Source organism: Taurulus bubalis (genome assembly GCF_910589615.1).
Source record: "Taurulus bubalis genome assembly, chromosome: 15".
Lineage (NCBI taxonomy): Eukaryota > Metazoa > Chordata > Actinopteri > Perciformes > Cottidae > Taurulus > Taurulus bubalis.
In genome coordinates, this window is record NC_136603.1 from 21,879,325 (window position 1) to 21,894,544 (window position 15,220).

Below are 15,220 nucleotides of genomic sequence, written 5' to 3' on the forward strand. Positions count from 1 at the left end.
CAACAGGGGTTTCCCACAGATGCAAACACAATACATGCCTTTTCTCTTCTTTTTTTCCGAACTTCTCACAGGAAACAAGGTCATGACAACAGTTCTCAAACAGACCCACAGTAATAGTGGATTTAACAGGAAAGAGAGTGTGAGTGTGTGTGTGTGTGTGTGTGTGTGTGTGTGTGTGTGTGTGTGTGTGTGTGTGTGTGTGTGTGTGTGTGTGTGTGTGTGTGTGTGTGTGTGTGCTCACTGGAAGACTGCCCACTGGGCATTCCTGTACCTGTCCGAGGATAAAACCCCTATGCCTCCCCCTCTCCTCCCTCCACCTGCTCTGCTCCGTGGCCCTCAGGTCCTCAGGGACCAGCCAGACTTCAGCAAAGACAACCCCTTCCTACACAAGCCCCTAAACCACAACACACACACACACACACACACACACACACACACACACCTTCTCTCCCTCTCCTCTCTAACTGTCTTCCTCTCTTTCACTCTCGCTCTCCCACAATAGCCTATCTGCCCGTCCCCAGGGAAACGCATGAATATGGAGGAGGCTGCCCAAGAAGCACATGACACACACACACACACACACACACACACACACACACACACACACACACACACACACACACACACACACACACACACACACACACACTCTCCCCTTTCACTCATTTATTTATACATGGATACCTGCATTGGAGGCTGCAGGCACTCCCGTCCTGCTGCCCCCTTACGCTTCTCTCCTCCGATGCTCTCTGGGTGACTGCTTGTGCAAATGTGGACACTAAATTACGCAAAGCAAATCTCGCCACACCGTTGGAGAGCAGAAGCAAAAGCGGGAGAAAATAAAATGGGCCGATACGTTTCGGTGGAGCGCCCGTCGGCTTCTGTTGCGCTGCAGATGTCCGCGCGGCGCGCTGTGTTGCGGTGCCAATACCGAGTGCACATTCTTCCTCTACGCGGCCAAGTAACTCAAGAAGACTACAGACTGCCTTTGTTTTTCCCGGACAAACATGCAAAGTCTGTGTTCCTGTTGACAATGGCTCCGACCCTCCCGTCTGGAACCAGCTGTTCTGTCCCAGAAACACGTGCGTACAGTGCGAACACGCGGCGGGAGGATTAACGCTGACCGACGTGCGCGCATACTTTTGGGGGTTTTGTCGTTCACGCGCGCGAGTGCGAGTTTCCACACAGTGCAGTCTGCACTTTGCTCACGGAGAGGTGAGAGCGCGCGAGGCCGGCCCTGGCAGGGCCCCGGCTGCTGATTTCTCGCCATAGTGAAAGCTTGGGCAGTGAAAGGTCGGGCCCTGCCAACCTCTGTTCTCCTCTGACCACTCGGTGCCCACGTGTGGCACTCAGGGGCACGCCTGTCCCTTTCAATAACCCGCACTGAAACCCGAGTCCTCCTCTGAGTCTGTGTGCGTGTGTGTGTGTGTGTGTGTGTGTGTGTGTGTGTGTTCCCTGGAACATGGCAACCTCTACTTGTGCTTCCACTGAACAAGCACAGCCCTGAGACGAGAGTCTTCACCGCAATGTGTTGCACAGTGAAAACCCACAATAGCTCATTTGGTTTCATTACTGTAGCTGTTCACACGGCCAGCGACGCACAAACAAACAATGCGGCGTCTTGCACACAATGCGGGGCCCCGTGAGCTGGACCGGGTCGGGGCCTCGGCCCTGTTAATGCTGCCGCATCATTAGCGGGATCCTCCGGGAGTCCTGGAATACTTTCCTCGCAGTTAGTCTAAATAACAGTCCCACGGGCATTAACTTGAGTCTGGCCAGGCTGTTCTGGGTTTTATGGGCGGCGGGGGGGCGGAGGAGGGGGCGGGGCCGAGCCAGACGGCGAGCCGCCTCGGCGTTCCCAGTTCCTGATCAGGATAGTGCGAGCTGCCGTTCACCGGAGAGGGACGTCTTTCACGTTCAACACAGACGGACCGGCCGCCGCAAGAGTTGCGATGTCTGGGCATTAGGTCCCAGCCATATGCATTCAGGCTCATAGCAGCACTCCCACACACAGATACACACACAGATACACACGCAACACAATGCTCGGCTTTATACTGGGTTTGTATGTAAATTAATAGTGGGAAATGTTAAGGAAACCATTTTAAATTCTGTACTCTGAACTCAGATTATTTAAAAGGGCCAGTGTGTGGGATTTGGGGGTGTGGGGGTTATGAATAACTATGTTTTCATTGTTGTATAATCACCTGAAACTAAGAATCATTGTGTTTTTTGTTCGTTTCATTTTCTACAGTGGCCCAGAAAGGACAAACCAAACACTGGCTCTAGAGAGAGCCGTTTTGTTTTGTGTTACCTGAAGGCCACCTCCACACGGCACCTTCAACTAAAGCCCATTGTACTCAGTTCAATGCTCACATTTTATGCAAACTTCCTAAAACTTTCAGATTTTTTATTTTAAATATATATACAGTATGTTATGTACATCTAAGTTCCAACCCTCACCTACGGCCACGAACTCTGGGTCGTGACCGAAAAAACGAGATCTCGGATACAAGCGGCCGAAATGAGCTTCCTCCGCAGGGTGGCCGGGCTCAGCCTTAGACATAGGGTAAGGAGCTCGGACATCAGGGGGGAGCTAGGAGTCGAGTCGCTGCTCCTTCGTGTCGAAAGGAGTCAGCTGAGGTGGTTCAGCATCTAGTCAGGATGCCTCCTGGACGCCTCCCATTAGAGGTTTTCCAGGCACGCCCAACTGGTAGGAGACCCCGGGGAAGACCGAGGACACGCCGGAGGGATTATATCTCCCGGCTGGCCTTGGAACGCCTCGGGATCCCCCAGAATGAGCTGGAAAGTGTTGCGGGTGAGAGGGAAGCCTGGGTCGGCCTGCTGGACCTGCTGCCACCGCGACCCGACCCCGGATAAGCGGCTGATAATGGATGGATGGATGTAGCTTTACTATTGGCAGCCCAGACTGAAACTAGACACAACACGGGGGACTTCATCTACACATTTATTCACCAGAATATGTTTCTCAAAAATATCTTTAAAACTACTACACCTCTCTTTAAACAAGACGCCATAAAGCATTTGTTTAAATAAATAGTTATAGAGGTAATGTCACTATTTACTACCCGGGTGAGTGATAGTGCAGGAAGGTAAGTACTGTAGGCCATATTGAAACTCTCATATCTGCTGCCAACAGCACGGAGTGTTTGGATCAAGACCGTACTTCCCAAACCCGTGACAACACGGAAGCAGAAATAACGACAGAGATATGAGGATTTAGAGCTGTGAGGGTCAGCAGAGGAGGAAAGGTCAGTGCAGTGACTCGACATTTTACACTCACACACACGCAGATCCTGATACTCACTCTTGTACGGCGCGGGCTATAGACAGCGCCGTGGAGCCGGTCTCGTTAACACTGTCCAAGGTCACGTTTGGCAGGTCGTCGTCGTCGCTGTCGCTCTTGATCTGCCTCGGCGACAGGCCGCTGTGGTCCGTGTGTGCTGTGAGGACGGGACACGGAGTCAGTGGGTACACGTGTACATGTGCTACTGAGTGTGTGTGTGTGTGTGAATACTGAATATGTCCAAGTTAAAAGCACGCGTGCATGAGTGCCACTCCGCTCTCTGTTCCCCCTCACATGTGCGACTGACAGAGAATGGTATTCGTGGTAATGACAGACTTTCACATAAAAGGCCCCGGAGACAAACACAAAAAGTGGGACTCCCGCGTCCTCTTCACAGAACATCCTGCTGATTACCGATTCTTATCTTTTGCACAGTGAACACAAAGAAAGGAAGAAAATATATTTTTAAAGCATGCAACATTTGACTGGCGAGCTCTTAACCGTGAGCCTGTGAGCGCTGCGGGTCTCTGTCTCTTGAGCCGCTCGACAAAGTAACATCTATTCCGCAAGTTGTGACAACTTCTCCCCCGGACAACTCATTGGATGTATTGCCAGAGCCCGCGAGCCATTCTGTCCTCTCCGTCTCCATGGACACAGGAGTCCAGGAGAACTCAAGAGATGGATGAAGAAAAAGAAAAAAAGAAAACCTGTCGGAGACTACTTGTCAAGGACAAGTTGCTGGAAAGCCACTGGATTAAATTGGGGAACGGCGAAGATATCACTAAGAACTATTCTTGCTGTTCTCCACACAAACGCTGAATATGCAGGGATCCATTTTTCCTGCGACATCCCCACTCACTGTAAGCCGGGCGCTTTTATAAAAGCTATCAGGACATCACCTCCTCTGCCCTCTCAGCCGAGACCGGGGCCATAATGGCCCATAATGAGGGTCTAGAGTTGGGTGCAGACACGGTGTTATTACCGGGTGGGTGTGGGAGTGGGGGGCTCTAGCTGTTGTCGACTAAGACGTGCAGAGTGGTCACCCCCGGCTCGCCTGCCCTATGGAAAACCTGTAATTAGTCAGAAATGCATCGTGCGATGGGAAGAAATAAAAAGGAGGTGGGTGGGGGTGTATTTTTGAGCGAGGGACACAAAGGAGGAGTGGTGGAGAGGTGGGCAGAGCACCGGATTTCTTTCTCTCTCTCTCCTGTTGTATCCAGTCAAGCCCTGTTTCCATGGCAACCTCCTGCCGGAGACAGGGAGACAGCAGTGAAAAGGAAGGGTACCCGCCCTCTCTTAAAGAGGATGGCCAAACCTGTGTGTGCATGTGGGCGAGTGGGAGTGTGTGAGTGTGTGTGTGTGTGTGTGTGAGTGTTTTTGTATCCGTGTTGAAAGCTTCATGATTGAGACTTGCTTCGGTGTGCATGATTGTTCTGTTTGCATCAAGGCCAACACGACGGGCTCTTGACCCTCACATTAAACGTCACATGGCCTCCCTTCCTGATGTCAACAACTCTCTTTTTTTTATCTGAAAAAGTAGAAAAAAAAGATAAGATGGGACCTCGTCAACCCCTTCCCTATAAAAAGAAACAACTCAAACTAAACTATGATATCTCGAGGCACTTCATTATTTTTCATTTGACTTTGACTGTGAATTCCTCTGCAAACGGTCTCATTAAGTCGCATTAAGGGCAATAAATAGCTAAATGTTCTGTTTGTCTACTGGTTGCGACCTCATTAAAAATGACTGAATCCACCACACCCAGCATTCAAACACTCCGTTCACCATTTCCTCCGTGCTCAGGGGCGGGCAGCGCTGATGTTGGACTGTGTGCGTGTGTGTGTATGTGTGTGTGTGTGTGTTTGCGTAGGTGCCACCCATCTTCAATATCCATCCACACCCTCTTATGCAAGCCTTGTTTTTCCTGTCCGTTCTTCCTCCCTCTCCCAACACTCTCTCAGGGGACGCCTCTGACTTCACGCTCCAATGACACGTGTTCGCTGCTTGTTCGTACAGTACACAGTGAGTGTGTCCGTCCATCCTGCAGGGAGTTATCCAACCAACAGTTGGCCTGTGTGTGCGGCTCAGAGTTGGACAGAAACACCTACTGTGGGCTCGCTCCCAGTGGTTGGCAGTAAAACCACACCCAGAGGGAAAACCAATAACACGGCGGAGGCCAGGCCGGCGGAGGGCGACAGTAACGCTCAATGCTATGTCGGATGTTTGCGTTTCGAGAGAGAGAAAGAAAAAGAACGGGCAACGGCCGGTGTTGCCCTGGTTACCTGCACCAGAGGCGATTTAAGAGCAGAAAAAATAAAGATGGGAGAGTCTTTTCAACCTGTAAACCTCATCTTTACTCTGGCGGATGTCTCTAACAGAATGCACACAGGCAGCTTTCACCGAGGTGTGGCGGCAAGTTCTTCGACTGAGGGCGTCTGGGCCGACAAATATAAAACGTTAAACTCTTCGGCCTGCATCACATCACCACTTCTTTACAAGCCCGGTTGCCTGCATGGTGTCTTTATCAGGCCTAGTCTGGACCAAGGTTCCATCCCTAAAATAGGTTGCCAATGTATTTTTCATGATTATGCGAGGACTTGAATTCACCTTGAGCAAGAATGTAGCAGACATTCCAAGAGCTCAACTTACTATGTAAAACTAATATAATCATGAGGCAAAAAGAGCCCAGTCTCAATCATAATGCATAATTTCCTTGCCGCTGCTGGAGCACCTCTGACATTACATAGTTTAACTGAATGACTAAAGAGGTTTCATAGAAATCCCAAAAGACCACAGTCGGCCGCATGAATATGGAGTCAAGTCCGAGAGCGCGGCCTGCCTCACCTTTGCCCTGGCTTTTCACCTCGTCCAGCAGAGGTAGCATGATGGCGTTGTTGAGGCTGGACGGTGATCGCACGGCGGTGGTGTACATGAGGGGCAGCGACTGCACCACCACCGGGATGCGGTGCACATGGCTGGCCAGCTTCCCCACCCCGTGCAGGCTCAGGGGGCTGGACGGAGGCGGCTGCACCGAGTGCAGGATGTGCAAATACGGCTGACCTCTCACCCCGCCCCCGGGGGCCACCAGGGGCCCCGGCGTGAGCAGCGACGAGGCCGAGGTGATGACCGACGGCGAGGACGAGGAGGAGGACGAGGAGGAGGAGGAGGACGACGACGACAAGGACGACGGCGAGAAGGCGTATCGGAGCGGGGAGGATGACGAGGCGGTGGTCGGGGTGGTGGACAAAGAGGAGGGGCGGGGCTTGTTGATGGACAGGTCGACGGGCTCGGTCTGCGTGTGGAAGTGCAGGTCGTGGGCGAGCAGGTCTTCTGGCGGCTCCGCTTTGACTCTGCTGAGGAAGAAGGGCACGCTGTCCATCGCAGAGTAAGGCCGCACCTTCGGTGACTGTGGGAGCAGAAGAAACAGGAGTGTTAGAGTTGTCATTTTTAACGCCACACGCTCAACCTGCAAGAAAGAAATCAGAGAAACAATCCTTCACTAATTAACGTACTCATGGCATGACACTTCACATCGTCCCGCAACAATCCCTCCATCTGCGATCGGCCGGGCCAGAAGGTGTGGAAGATATTCAGAGACAACGCAGCTTATACGCTACTGACAGGTATTGGGAAAGGAGCGACTCATTTCCTGCTGTTCATTCAAGCGTTCAGCTCCTCCCTGGTTAGCATGATGTCATACGCGGATGAAACGCAGGAGCAGATAGTGTCTCTCACACTCGCCTCCTCTACTTCTCTGTCTTTCTTTTCTCTCGGCGTGGGCCTCTCTCTCTCTCTCTCTTCCTCCTGTTTTCCATCACTCCCACAGAAAAGCAGCTCTCTTGACTCCCCCCATATCTCTCCTAAATCTCCTTTGTGACGGTGGAAAAACATTCATATGGGCTCAATTTCCTGACCGTCTCTCTCTCTTTCCTTCTCTCTCTCCTTCTCTCAGCGATGGGCCTTCTAAGGCCAAACGCTGGTGGCTCAGCGCATCCCTCGACACATCTTTCACTCAGACTGTAACACAAGAGCTGCGTCTGTCCGCACAACTTTCAGGGAACCTGTTTACTTGGGGGTAACGGGGGATGATGACGAGCGCACGCGGCACAGAGAGCGACACGCGCTGCGCTGCTAGTTATTTGTTTCTCCGGGGCGCCTCGCGGCTTTTGTTACATCGTAATGTAGCAGATCTAGACTCTCTGTGCTCCAGTGTGTGGTGTCGATCCTCACACTGGGGCCTTTCAGAAGTCACATTTAGGGCCATCGGGGAGCGAGGACATCCTAGATTTCCTTTTTGCTAATCATACAGGAAAAAGCTCATTAAAGCAGAGGGGGGGAACTTAAAAACTTGCGCTCCAGTCGCAGCTGCCGCTCTGTACTGTGGAGTCTCATCCTCACTTTTGTTTTGGAGACTGACATTTCTTTCCCCTTATGTAATGCTGGCTGAGAGTGGATGTGTGGTGAATAAGAATTCTTCTCAGTGGTGTGTGTGTGTGTGTGTGTGTGTGTGTGTGTGTGTGTGTGTGTGTGTGTGTGTGTGTGTGTGTGCGTGTTCTTTTATGTAGTAGCCTGCTATTTTTACTCCAGACTTGTATACTCGTTTTCGGCCTACAGTCGGTGTTATGACCTCATGAATCAGGAAGTTCTTGTCCTCAGTTGGAAAACAAAGCCTACCCCATGAAAGATGGCCTCCGATGACCCCTGGACCCTGTAGGGTTCAGCTCAGTGGTGTCAAGGTCAGGGTTCACAGCACATCACGTCTTCATAATACCATCCACCAAGCAATTTACTTTTTCTTTTTTTTTTTTACACAATTGTAAACAATGTATAAAATTATTCTAATTTGAATACATTTATTACAAATATTGTATTTTAATCTAAGACTATTTTTACATACGAGTGTACATTGCGTGTTTACCTACAAAAGACAGCAACGTGTCTCAATCTAAAGCATGTTAAGTGCATACGGTCTTTTCAAAATAAACTTCCGTCTTCACTGGAAACAACTTAGCTGGGTTTAGGCAACAACAATACTACTTGGTTAGGTTTAGGTAACGATGGTGAAATACGTAGTTAGGTTCAGGAAAAGATCAGGAAATACTTAGGTTTAGGAAAAGAACGTAAAACTACTTAGTTAGGTTTAGGCAACAACACTACTTAATTTAGGAAAATATCGTTATGTACTTAGTTAGGTTTAGCGAAGGTCGTGAAGTACTGAGGTTTAGGAAAAGATCGTGAAAACTTAGTTAGCTTTCGGAAAAGATTGTAGTTTGGGTTAATTACTACGGAAGTGGCGTTACTGAAGTACACAAGTTACGTATCAAATCCATCAACGCTGACTTCTCATTTCCCTCAGGGAAGGAGCAGCGGTCTCCTGGTGGATCGGTGTTGACCCGTCCACCTCCACTCCCTGCCGCCCTGCGCAGGTTTTCTTATCAACTTTTATACTTCTGTATTCATGATTACGTGGATAACAAACTAAACTATTTATGTGGGTTATCTACATATTTTTGGAATTGCTAAGAACACGGATGACACCAGCCTGAAAAATTGGATGAGTTGAAATCATCATGCTTCCTTTGCAAAAACTTCTAGTTTTAAAATTCCTTAAAAAAAACTTTACTATTTATAGCTGATAGTTATTGTTGGCTAAAAAAAATTAAATGAGATTTCTTGTGGGAGACCTAACCTCCCTTTATTAAGGCATATAAAATGATTAGATGGCAAAGTCAACAATATAGTATTTGTAAATGAGTTTACTAAAAGCTTCCACCCTGAGGTGGAGGAGGCTAATGAACGAGCCACTGATGGAGGAGCAGGAATGAAGTAGATGATGCCAATCAGCTGATGCAGACTCTCCTTTATTATTCCTAACGCGATGCTCCACATTCAAGTTGCAAATGTCGGCTGTGGAGTTGTTTGGCCCACTCACAATGCTAATATATTCCTGGGGTGATTGTTAAGTTATCACTCTGATGGGTGGAGAATCATGTGACTTTGCAATGGAAATAATTAGTTGTGCTCATTGTTGTTGTATGTATATAATATTCACAGCGGACCCTCGTCAGCATGAGTTTTAAACACTTTACTTTAGGCTCCTCTATTTAGCATTTATGAGAAGTATACCAGCATTTAAAGGAACCGTGTGTAGCATTATGGGGAAACTATCGGGAGAAATGGAATATGATAATAATAAGTATATTTTATTTCACCTGAAAATAAAGAATGCTGTGGTATCGTGACCTTAGAAAAGGCAGTTTATATCTACATACAAAGCAGATCCTCCTCACGGAGCCGTTCATCATGTTTCTACAGAAGCACAAAACAGACAAACCTAACACGGGTCTGGAAAGGGCCATTCGCGTCTAGTTTAGTCTAGTCTCTCTCTGCTTCTCGGTATTCTTTCCCTTATTTGCGGGAGGACTAGGAATAGAGGAGAACAGCAGCATGACACACAACAAAGGTCCCATGGACGGGATCAAGCCCCGGACACTGCGGTTATGTGGCATGTAATAAATGTCTCCCATAGCTGCGCCTACGGTGTATGAATGTTAGATAGTCCTGATGTGGCACCTTGCATGGTAGCTCCTCTCATCAGTGGGTGAATGATTCCTATGTAAAGCGTCTTTGAGTATTCAGAAAAGCGCTATATAAAATCAAAGTATCATTATTATTATGTACTGTAACCATTCGGCTTCCAAGGCGCTGTAAGTGTAGTCTCTCTCGACCAAAAGACCCCCCCCCCCCCCTCCCCTCCCTTTGACGATCCAAGTTTTAATTATATTTTATCCCAGCATGTAAATCTCCCATTTAACTATCTATCTTATTTGCCGCTCCACGGCTTTACCTTGAGAAACATTTCAAATGAAATATCACTTGATTTATAATATGCATGTTTGTGGTGTCAAATGTCCTCAGTGCTCCTCTTGCATCAACTCCCACATCAACTCCATGCAGCCTTTCTTGACAGACCCTCAGGCTATCATCCAGCTGCTTTTGCACGGGATCTTTCAGTGTTTGCATGTTCTGTATAGGATGTGAGTGTCACGGACCGCCTGGAGCAATACTGCCTCGAGGCTTTGAAGTCATTAGATCCATTGAGGCTGATCTCTGTGTAGAAGTCTTGTCTTTCTCAGTAAGGGCTCTCAGAGTGTGTCTAGTTGGCTGCGGAAGTTCTGCAGTATCGCCAGCTTACCCTACGCTGAAAGAAGGCAGAGGAAAGGGAGGAAGCTGAAGATAATGTATTTGTGCCAACCACAAGTGGAATCTGAATGCTGTTCAGTAATATTTCGTGATTAACACAACAGATGTGTTCTGATTGGCTGAGCCGTGTTCAAAGCTGCTGTATCAAAACTACGGACACCTGTTAATGCAATTTAACTCTGAATGAGGCCAATACTTATATATATATTATATTATATATATTTATTGCATTTATATAAGTAGGTGTTGGCCATATATGTCCATCAATGTGTGACATGAAAGATCGGAAACTTCTAAAGATATGTGAGGTTATTTAGAAAGGGTCCCCATTGTACAGTTGGTCCACCACGGACAGATTTATTATTCAACTGTTAAATCGTTTTCATTGAAAAGACAAATTTAAACGTTCCTAAATGTATCTCCACATGAAGTCTAGATGTCCTAGAATTATCTCAACTATCTGAGAAGGCTATCATTTATAGTCTACATTTGGTTTTATTCATACAACATATTAACTAGAATAGTTTACATATAATTATCTATGGCTGTCTGGATGGAGGTGTCTTTTGTTTCTATGGTATTGACGCTTTTAACTTAGCGCTAACAAAATCATAGCGTATCGGATTTCCGAACATTATCCCCCAGTTTGTCTTCCGGATGTTGTAATAGCTGACCTGACTGAGAGTTAGAGCACAAGACATCAAGTGTGTCCTAATAAGTAGTGTAAGTAATGCAGTGTTACTCGTGATTAAATCACCAACATGTTTATCTGTGATTTGATTACAGCTATAGCACAGGAGGACTAAGCTAACTAACGGTTAAACAACTATCTCCAGTAAGCTAACATTAGCTAACTTTAGCCACTGGTCGTACCAAATAGAGCGGTCACATTTTACTCAATGCAATTTCAGCCATTCAATACGGCTGTTCTTTTAGCTAATGCTAATGCAACCAGCTTACAGTAACGCTAGCGTGTCAATCAAGTGTAGCAGTCGAGGCAGATAGAAACAGTTATCTCCCCATTTCAGTTTATTTCAAACAATGTGTGTTTGAATGAATTTGATCAAGTAACATGTTGGTTCAAATGTGTTATTTATTCAAAGTGGCAACCCTAATATTTGACTGTGTGGTATCGTGGTGAAAGCACAGGAGAGAGCAGGAGATGAATGGATTCAAACTTATATTTTTATTTTTAAAGGAATGTGCTATCTGACTCACTTTCGTTGTATTGCCTCTGTTGTTTGGGGGAAGAGTGATTAAAGACAGTTGGGAATACAGTCAGTTACTGACAACCTGTTAAAACAAAATTTGGCCGATCCTTTTTGTGGCTCCTGTGCAAGAAGGAGAACGCTCGTGCGGAAAAGGTCAAAACAACAGAGCGTGTGGAGTTACACTAAAGTGAAAACAGGTTAGGTTCTCAGACGCATCTCAACCAGCACAAATGGAAAAAAAACTTAAGCCGCCCACAGCTCTCATTTTGACAGTTACAAACACATGTATGCGCCCAAACCTACACACACACACACGCACACACACATAACGATATGCTCGACCCGCCTGCCTGCCTCTGTCCTCATGCCATTGTCTTTATTAGGGGATACTGGTTAGCAGGGCAGATTTTCCAGCCCCTTGCGGGAGAATCGTCTAACAAGGCAGACCATTTCCAGCAAGCCCTTGGCCCCCCGCCACACAAATGAAGACCACATTTCTGCAGCAACGCTAAACCGTCTGTCTGCCTCTGCCGTCTAGAAAAGGGAAGCACAGTCTTTCAGGGGCGAAGATTTGGATCTCGGTGCACTTAAAAAAAGAAAAGAAAAAAGAGAGAAGCCGCGTGGGCTGCGGCGCTCACATCCTGTCTGTGACTGACATCACTGCAGCGCATGGAGAATGACTTGAAACCCCACATGCAGGTAGCGGGAGCACGGCTCTCAGACCCTTGAGCTCGCAGCTGAGTGCGAGGACACCCAGAAAGGCGGCCACCTGCCGCCTCTCTGTCAAGCCCTTAGATGCGGAGAGACAGATGTGATTCTTATCAATAATCAGCGCCACACAGACGAACAGCCGAGGCAACCCGGCGGGTTATCAGCGGCGGCTATTTTCCCCATCCATCACGTGCTTTATGCTCTCGGTTTTGTTTCCCGTCTCGACGGCAACTATTTAGCCGCTCTGCCACAGAGTGCCCTCCGTGATGTGTTAGGGGCCAGGATATTATTGATGTGTTATGAATGGAAATCAATAATAACCCAACACTAATTCATCATGATTACAAATATTAAGAGGCCTGCACCCGCTGCACACGCAGCTGTGGCAGTCACACAAAAAGCCCTTGTAGCCTAGCAACAGATTCTCCATAACAAGACCACTTTATTTCTAGGTATGTCGGGCCAGAGAGCACTGATACTGTATGTGGGCCGCGGGAAACAAGAAGAAAAACCTTTCCTCCATTACTCCTAACATGGTCAATACAAGCGCAGTCTATCTGGACATGAAACTCAACAATGAGAAGGACTTGTGCGTTTTGAGTTGGAAGAACGCTCAGAACTCTAGTGGGGATAATGTGCTTCTTCTGTGTGATGAATTCGTATTAAGCGTTAGACCCAACACAGAGGTGACGGAGAGAGAGAGGAAGGAAGGAGCACCGTTGTTTTTGTCTGTGAGCACTAGTGTGCAAAAGAGAGGGGGAGATTCCTCTCGCGTGTGTTTGTAAAGAAGAAGAAGAAGAAGAAGAAGAAGGGAATGGGGAGGATGAAGGGAAGTTGAGGGACGTAAAGGGGCAGGGACGGACCGAGATAGATAAGATTCAGTCTTTCCCGTGTGACCCTCCTCCCTGGAGCATGCAGCTACATCTGTGCAATCATCCCCCCAGCCAGATGCATTCCTGCTCCAGCTGTGGCTCTCCTCTCCTCCTCTCCTTCACTCCTCCTCTCCTCAGTTCCTCTCCCCTTCCTGCTTACTACCATGCCCTTCGACCACTCCTCTTAGTCCACCCCCCCACACACAACACTCGCTCACTTGCTCAGGCCTGGGAGTAATTACCAAGCCCATTGCCAGGAGGAGGAAAGGAGGAAAGGAGGAAAGGCGGAAAGGAAAGCAGGGGGGTGGGGGGGAAAGGAAAAGGGGAGAATTGTCTGGAAAACAACTGCTCTCTTACCCCTTGTTCCGATTCCAGGGGCTCAGCTTTGACTCGGACTGCAGGCATTCCGTCAAGCATTAACATCCTGTTTCTTAGGCTGCCTGCAAGAAAAGGAAACAGAGGAAGTGTAAGACGGGTGTTTAAGCATGACGAAGCAGGTCGTGTTGTTCACACACACATGGACGTCCACGGCCTTGTGCCTGCAACCCACCGGGAGAAAAACACACTTTAATTAGGCACAAATGTATGTTTTAAAGAAGCTGACACACAAAAAGATGCATGCAAACTGTGTCAACTCAGTCAGCACGCAGCATGACTCCCTCTTCTCCGCGAGGAAGACTTTCAATTGCCTGGTGGGCTGCTGGGGGGCCACGCCGCCTCACAACGCCAGACTGGAATCCTCTTAAGGCTTCAATGGAATACAAATACTTGCTTTGATACACTGTTACTCAACACAGCCGCACAACGTGTCCCCTCCAGCCACCGGCAAATTCAGATTATAACGGATACTCGGAAATCGGACGTAATATTTCATACCTACGATGATACATGGAATATTAACACCACACACTGACACACACACACACTCCACACTTGTATCACAGCACTGTGCCTCTGCAGAGCGGCCATCGGTGCCCGGCTCCTCGGCTCCGCGCTGTGGCTTTAAGAGGGGATGCTCGCACGGAGCCAATGACAACAATGCATGTTCCGTACCCCCCACCCCAGCACCCGCCCCGCTCCAGTCGGGGCCGACCTGAGGTAACCCTTCCTCTTATTATTTTAGCAGCAGTACATGGAGGAATGCAAGCAAGGCAAATCGACTCTAAACATCTCTCTTGCGCTCCACGGCTGGCACCAGCAGCAGGATGTGTGGCCCGGTCCCTGCAGTCAGCAGCACCGCGGGGTGGGGGGGGGCATCAAACTACTCGGACCATCTCAGATCTAACATCCATGTGGCTTGTCCGGCAATCCAGATTTATATATTTTACTCACCAGAAAATCCACTAAAGATAGTTAACAAAAACATGTCTTCTTTTCTTTCTTTCTTTACTAATTTCAACAAGAACTACAAAAGAAAAAGCTCGTTTAAAGCCAGGTGTTGTTCCAGCAGCCCTCAGACTCTCAACCAAAAGGATCATCCCGGCTGCTCGTGTGTGAGGGAGGCAGAGAAAGAGGGAGGCAGAGAAAGAGGGAGGCAGAGAAAGAGGGAGGCAGAGAAAGAGGGAGGATTTGCTCTCTCAATCTGCAACCCCCCACCCACCCAGATCTCTCCTCTCAGGTCTAAGTCCCTCAGGTACCCCGGCTGCGCTGCTATTGTATTGTTGTCCAGGATGTCCTTCGGCTTCAGGTCTTGGTAGGCCCAGATAGCGTTGCCACGGCAACGGCTGGGCGGGCGCAGCCTCGGTCCAGCCCGGAGCCGTGTGTTTGAGGAGAGGGAGGAGAGAGGAGGTTTTTTGTTTTCCTCCAAGATGACCACCATTGTGGCAGAAAGAAAAAACAATAGAATTTTAGGAAGGGAAGGAGACACTTCAGATGAGATAGATCGATTTCTCAAGAGTTTCTTTTTTGTTTAAAC

General features: G+C 48.3%; 1 protein-coding gene across 1 annotated transcript in view; it reads right to left on the bottom strand.

Moving 5' to 3' along the window:
* klf12b (Kruppel like factor 12b) overlaps positions 1–15,220 on the bottom strand; it is a gene marked incomplete at both ends in the record, with an annotated part of 35,453 nt that overhangs the window by 6,935 nt on the left and 13,298 nt on the right. The window contains 3 exon segments of the mRNA XM_079230891.1: positions 3,329–3,464; positions 6,153–6,714; positions 13,663–13,745. Of these exon segments, the coding sequence (XP_079087017.1) occupies positions 3,329–3,464; positions 6,153–6,714; positions 13,663–13,745 (781 nt within the window).